This window comes from Penaeus monodon, chromosome 40 (genome assembly GCF_015228065.2).
Source record: "Penaeus monodon isolate SGIC_2016 chromosome 40, NSTDA_Pmon_1, whole genome shotgun sequence".
In the NCBI taxonomy this organism is placed as follows: Eukaryota; Metazoa; Arthropoda; class Malacostraca; order Decapoda; family Penaeidae; genus Penaeus; species Penaeus monodon.
This window is the reverse complement of record NC_051425.1, coordinates 23,314,772-23,321,720: the sequence shown is the minus strand read 5'-3', so window position 1 is coordinate 23,321,720 and position 6,949 is coordinate 23,314,772. Positions and strand designations below refer to the sequence as shown.

General features: G+C 48.2%; 1 protein-coding gene across 1 annotated transcript; it reads left to right on the top strand.

Moving 5' to 3' along the window:
- The first annotated feature begins 4,587 nt into the window (after positions 1-4,587).
- Positions 4,588-6,166, top strand: LOC119598047 (pre-mRNA-splicing factor 18-like). Its single transcript, XM_037947686.1, is given in 1 exon segment — positions 4,588-6,166. A coding segment is annotated over 1 exon segment (996 nt). The 3' UTR covers positions 5,584-6,166.
- The last annotated feature ends 783 nt before the right edge of the window (positions 6,167-6,949 follow it).

Here is a 6,949-nt window from a genome sequence, read left to right as displayed (position 1 = left end):
TTTCCTCTCCCCTTTCCCCTCCCCTCTCTCTCCCCTCCTTCCTTTTTTTTATCTCTCCTCCTTCTTTTTCTCTCTCTTTTCCTCTCCCCTTTTCCTTTCTCTCTCCCCTCTTTTTTTTTTCCCCTTTCTCTCCTCCTTCCCCTTCGTCTTTTCCTCTCCCCTTTCCTCTCTTCCTTTTTCTCCCCTTCTCTCCTCTCTCTCTCTCTCTCTCCTCTCTCTCCCTTCTCTCTCTTTTCCCTTCTTTTCTCCCCCTCTTTTTCTCCCTCTCCCCCTCTCCTCCCCTTTTGGCTCTCTCTCTCCTTTCCCCCTCTCCTTTCTCTCTTTTTCTCTCTCTTCTTTTCCTCTCCCCTTCTCTCTCTCTCTCTCTTCTCCGTCCCCTTCCTTTCTTTTCTCCCTCTCCCCCCTTTTCCCTTCCTTCCTTTTTGGGTTCTCCCCCTTTTCTCTCTCTCCCCTCTACCCCTCTTTTCTCTCCCTCTCTCTCCTCTCTCCATCTCCTTCTCCTCTCTCTTTTCTCTCTCGTCTCACTCCCCTCCCCCCTTTTTCTCTCTCTCCCCCTTTCTCTTTCCTCCCCTCTCTTCTTTCCCCTTCTTCTCTCTCCTTTTCTTCTCTCTCTCTTCCCCTCTCTCTCTCTCGTTTCCCCCCCTCTTCCTCTTTTTCCCTTTTCCTCTCTCTTCTCTCTCCTCCTCTTTACCCCTCTCTCTCCTTCTCTCTCTCTCTCCTCTCCCCTTTTCTCCCCCATCCTCTTGTCCTTTCTTTCTTTTCTTTTTTTCCTTCTCTTTTTTATTCTTCCCCCTCTCTCTCTTTTTCCCCTCTCTCCTCTCACCCCTCGCCCTCTCTCTCTCTCTCTCTCCTCCCCTCTCCTCTCTCTCTCTCTCCCCCTTCTTTTTTTATCCCCTCCCCCTTTTTTTCCTCCTTCCCCTCTCCTTTTTTCTCTCTCTTCTCTCTCCTTTTTTTCCTCTTTTCTCTCCTCTCTCTCTCCCCTCCCCTTCCCCCCTCTCTCTCCCCTTCTCTCCTCTTTCCCTCTCTCTCTCTTTTCCCTTTTCCTCTTTTTCTCTCTCTCTCTCTCCCTTCTCTTCCTCTCTCCTCTCTTCCCCTTCTCGCCCCCCACTCTCTCTCCCCCTCCCCCCTCTCTCTCTCCTCTTCCCTCTCCTCTCTTCTCTCTCTCTCTCTCTCTCCCCCTTCCCCCTCTTTTCTCTCTCTCCTCTTTTCTCCTCTCCTTCTCTCTCTCTCTTCTCTCCCCCTTTTCTCTCCTCTCAATCCTTTTTCTTTTTCTTTTTTCTTTTTCCTCTTTTTTCCCTCCTCTCTCCCCTCTCTCTCTCTCCCCCTCTCTCCTTTTCCTCATCTCCCCTTTTCCCCCTCTCTTCTCTCCCCTCTTTTCTCTCCTCCGTCTCCTCTCTCTCTCTCTCCCTCCCTCTCTCTCTCCCCTCTCTTCTCCCTCCTTCTCTCTCTCTCTCCCCCCTTCCTTTCTTCTCTTTTCCCATCTCTCCTTCTCTCTCTCTCTCTTCTCTCTCTCTCTCTCTCTCTCTTTTTCTCTCCTCTCCCCTTTTCCTTCTCCCTTCTCCTTCTTCTTCCTTCTCTTTTCCCCTCTCTCTCTCTCTCTCCCCTTTTTCTCTTTTCTCTCTTCCCCCTCTTCTCTCTCTCTCCCCGTCTCTCTCTCTCTTTCCCTTTTTCCCTCCCCCCCCCCCCCTCTCTTTCCCTCTCTCTCCCCCTTTTTCTTTCCCTCTCGTTTTTTCTCCCCCTCTCTTTTTCCTTTCCCCCCTTTTTCTTTTTCTCTCCCCTTTTCTCTCTCTCTCCGCTCTCTCTCTTTTCCTTCTCTTTTCTCTCTCTCATCTTCCTCTTTCCCTTCTCTTTTTTCCCCTCCCCTTTTCCCTCCCTCTCTCCCGGTCTCTCTCCCTCTCTCTCCCCTCTCCCCCCTTTCTCTCTCTCCCCTTCCCCTTTTTTCTCTCTTTTCTCTCCTCTTTCCTCCGGCCCCTTCCCCCCTCTCTCTCTTCTTTCCTCTCCTCTCCTCTCTCCCCTTTTCCCCTTCTCCGTCCTCTCTTTTTCTCTCGCCCCCTCTCTCTCTCTTCCGTCCCCCTCTTCTCTTCTTCTCCCTTTCTCTCCCTCTCTCCTTCCCTCTCTTTTTCTCCCCTTTCTCTCCCCCTCTTTTTCTCTCTCTTTTTCCCCTTTTTCTCCTTCCTCTTTTTCCTTTTCCTCTCCTCTCGTCTCTCTTTTTTCCCCCCTTCTCTTTTTCCCTCTCTTTTCTCTCTCTTTTTCCCTCTGGGCTCTCTCCTCTCCCCTCCCCTCTCTCTCTCTCTTCTCTTCTCTCTTCTGGGTCTCTCTCCCCTTCTCTCCCCTCTCCTTCTTTTCTCTTCTTTTCCCCCTTTTTCCCCCTCTCTCTCCCCCCTCTCTCCCCTTTTTTTCATTTTCTCTCTCTTCCTTCCCCTCTCTCCCCTCTCCCCCCCGGTCTTCTCGTCTCTCTCTCCTTTCCCCCTCTCCCCTCTTCCTCTCTCTCTCTCTCTTTTCCCCTCTCTTCTCCTCTCCCCCATCCTTTTGCCCCCCTTTTCTCTCTCTCTCTCCCTCCCCTTTCTCCCCTTCTTTTTCTCTCTCACCCTTTTTTTTCTCTCTCTCTCGTCCCCTTTTCCCCATCTCTTCTCCCCTTTCTCTCTCTCTCTCTCGCTCTCTTCTTCTCCTCTCTCTCGTTCTCTCTCTCTTCTCCTCCTCTTCTCCTTTTTCCTCTCTCTCTCTCTCCCCCCCCTTCTCTCCCCCCCCTTCTTTTCTTCTCTCTTTTTCCCCCCTCTTTTTCTCTCTTCCCCTCCTCTCATCTTCCCCCCCTTTTCCCCTCTTTTTTTTCCTCTGTTCCCCCCTTTCCTTTCTTCTTCTTCTTCTTCTCTCTCTCTCTCTCCTCTCGCTCTCCTCTTCTTTTCTCCCCCCTTTTCTTTTCCTCTCCTTTCCCCTTTTCCCCCTCCTCTTTTCTCTCTCTCTCTTCTCCCCTCTCTTCTCTCTCTTTTTCCCTTCTCCCTCTCTTCTCTCTTCTCTCTTCTCCCCCTTCTTCTCTTCCTCCCCTCTGTCCCCCTTTTCCCCTCCTCTCTCTCTCCTTCTCCTCTCTCTCCCCTTCCTCTCCTCTCCTCCCCTCTCTCTCTTCCCCCTCGCCCCCTTCTCCCCTCTCTCTCTCCTTCTCTTTCTCTCTCTCCCCTTTTCCCCTCTCCCCCTCTCTCTCTCCCCTTTCCCCTTCTCTCTCTCCCCCTTCCTTCCCCACTCTCTTCTCCTCTCTCTCTCTCTCCCTTTTCCTCTCCCTTCTCCTTTCCTTCTCTCTCCTCCTTCTCTTTCTTCTCTCTCTCCGCCTTCTCTTTCTTCTCTCTCCCCTTCTTCTCTTTCTCCCCCTCCCCCCTCTCTCTCCCCCTTCTCTCTCCTCCCTCTCTCTCCCCCCTTTTCCCTCCCCCCTTTCCCCCTTTTTCCCTCCCTTTCCTTTTCTCTCCCTCTCTCTCCCCTTTCCCTTTTTCTTTTATCTTTTTTTTCTCTCCTTTTCCTCCTCCCCCTTTCTTTTTTCCTTTTCCCCTTCCTTTCTCCCCCTTTTCTCTCTTTTCCCCTTCTCTCTAAACCCCCTCTCTCTCCCCCCCTTCCCCCCCTCCCTCCCCCCTCCCCCCCTCTCTCCCCCTTTTCTCTCTTTTTCCTCTCCTTCTCCTTCTCTCCCCCGTCCTTTTTTTTTTCTTTTCCCCTTTCTCTCTTTCTCCTTCTCCTCTCTCTCCTCTCCTCTTCTCCCCCTCTCCCTCTCCTCTCTCTCTCCTTTCTCATCCCCCCTTCCCCTTTCTTCCCCCCTTCTCTCTCTCCCCCTTCTCTTTTCTCCTTCTCTCTCTCTCTCCCCTCTCTCTCTCTCCCCCTTTCTTTTCTCTCTCTTCTCTCTCTCTCCCCCTCTCTCTCTCTCCACTCTCTCTCCCCTCTTCCTCTTCTTTTTCCCCTCTCCCTCTCTCCCCTTCTCTCTCTCCCTCCCCCTCCCCCCCCCTTTTCTCCTTCTCCTCCTTTTTCTTCTTTTTCCTTCTCTCCCCTTCCCTTTTCCGAAACTCTTTTGGGGCATTTTGGGCAAGGCAAAGCCAAGATACAAACCTCATGAAAATGAAAAGGGCCCTTTTTGGATCTGCTTTAAATTTCATTATCTACTTAATTATGATTCTTTTTTTGGGTTTTTTTTTTTACTATTTTAAAATTTTAACCGAGGCATTGTATTGTTTTCGTTCTCCCTATATTTTATTCAGGGTAAGTGTATTTGGCCTGCCAGCGATAGAAGTAGGTGGGACGATTATAAGTAAAGTTGATAATCTGTTTTAAATTTCCCTCAAAAAAGATTTAAGAACTGATGGGTTCTGTAAAAATGATAAAATAAGGGGAAAAAAATTTTGTTAAAAAAGGGAGAAAATCCCAATTTTATCTCATTTAAATTTTCCACAATTTGCTTTTTCCCCCTTCCGCGCCGACTTACTCTAAAATCTTCTAAAATATCCTCGAAAACGTAACAGCCCTTCCTTGTTTTCTTCTTTTACGATAGAGATGTTAAGCCTTTTTAAAAAAGGGAGATGGGAACCCAAAGAAGGGTTCCTTGGGGGGGAGCAATTCATGGAGGCAAAGAAGTACTTCAAGCGGGCCGGGATTTTGAGCGCCCGCCGGGGCGGGGAAATGCTTACTGAAGAACTGGGCTTTCCGGCCCCCGGACGGGAATGAGGTAAAAGGGCTCCCCCAAAACAAAAGGGCAGGCCTCGGGGTTTGGGCAGGAACAAGGTCAACCAGGAGGTGGGTGACGCGCCAGAGCTCCCCCGCGCCGAGGTCCTCCGGAGGCTGAGGGAAAGGGAGGAGCCCATCTTGCTCTTCGGCGAGACGGAGCACGACGCCTTCAAGAGACTGCGGAGGCTGGAGATCCTGGAGCCGGAGGTGAACCGGGGTCTGAGGAACGATTTCCAGGAGGCCTTGGAGCGGGTGGACCAAGTTTCCCTTTAAACAAATCCTGAAGACAAAAGGGAGGAGACCTTTCGGAATTTTTCTCTCACGGGGGGGGGCAAAATCATCACAAGGAAAGCCTATCGAGAGGGGGCGAATACCTAAACCCCGGGCAACGCCTCGTTCGAACTCAGGTGCAAGGTCATCCTCAAGTTTGTTGAGCTGATTTTGCAGCTGTGGGGCAGCAAGCACAACGCGCGTCCGGAGGCGGAGAAGCTCAGCGTCCGGGGGAAGATGGACTCCGCTACCTACACGCAGACGCAGTCGTACCTGAAGCCCTTGATCAAGTGCCTCAAGAAGAGGTCTCTGCCCGACGACATCATGGAGTGTCTGACGGAGATCGTGCAGCACTGCCTGGAGCGCGATTACGTCAAGGCCAACGACGCTTACCTGCAGATGGCCATCGGCAACGCCCCCTGGCCCATTGGCGTGACCATGGTGGGCATCCACGCGCGAACGGGGCGAGAAAAGATCTTCAGTAAACACGTGGCCCACGTCCTTAACGATGAAACGCAGCGGAAGTACATCCAGGGCCTCAAACGGCTCATGACCAAGTGCCAGCAGTACTTTCCAGCTGCGCCTTCGAAGTGCGTCGAATACCAAGCAGTTGCACAGTGAAGAGTAAATTTCTTGGGTCCTGTACCCGAAGACCGGTTCATGACCTGGTGTAAAATATATGGAAGACAACAGAACATGAATGGCAGACTGAGCAGGATGAATGAACAGTTTCCGAAAATTCACGTTGGAAATAAGAACAAATATGTTATTGTCCCAGCTCATGAATATGAGTTAACATTTTGCTAAACTCAATGGTAAGAATAAGATATTTATCTTCATCTTCAAGGATTCACAAAGTTTAGATAAATGCCTATGTAGTAAGATTTTACCATATTTTTCATATTTGTTTTGGAAAGACAGGAAACAGTATTGGCAACAAAATAAATATAAAATGTGATTACAGAATTAATTCCAATTAAAATCATTTACACTGAGAGTTATTCGCCACAACCCTACGTTTTGTTCTGTGCTAGTGCATTGTAAGAAAAAGATATGTACAATATATAAGTATAAGATATTCATTTCATTCAAACTTATCATCAAACATTGTCCATATATTGTTCACATTTATATTTTGGCAATTTTTCTAATTGCCTTGCATATATTTTTTCTTCGCATAAGAAATAAAAGATGAAATTTTTAACACCCTGTATGATTCTCCCTTGATATCAATGAAGTTATGATTATGTGGTTTGGACCAAAATATCCTTTCTTCTTTTCAAATACTGACAGTGGCTCAACAAATGCCATCGTTATAGAAGTTTCACAGTTGGAATATATGTGACAGGGCATTTTATTCAGAGCTTTGAGTCATTACTCAAGATTGCCGTGCGACATCTTCCTACTGGTTATGGCATTACAAGGATAATATAAACACGATGCAATAACACGGAGATAAGAGTGATTACTCATAGTAATAAAACCCTTGGTTTGGAGTCGTTCTAAATAATTGGTGTATTCTGTCTATGTGTCAGCATCTTTGCGTGCATAAGTTTGCATTTGTTAGTGTCTCCTTAAAGAATGTCTCGGTGACACTTCACTATGAACTTCTTGGCACCTGCGAGTGAAGATATCAAAGCAAGGACCTCGAAACTTGTATATTTACATTTCTTTAATTTTTCACCACTAACTCTCCATTAACAACGGACTGCATGCACGAGGCACATTATCTTCCACGTTGAATGCGCTGCCTGACCGTGTACTTGTGCCTAGAAATGTGTCCTGGCTTTGCACCGAAAGAAATTTATATCCTTTGGCTTTATATGTTTGTAGAGCTTATGCGTGCGGTGAGGGAAAGACAAGTTGAACGCTGTAACGTTTTTATATTATTTGTAGTGGTTTCGACGTTTAAAAACGTATTTGTCATCCAACGTAATATTTTATCAATTTCGTGAAGAGGGAAAAAAGGGTGAGATAAAAAATTATT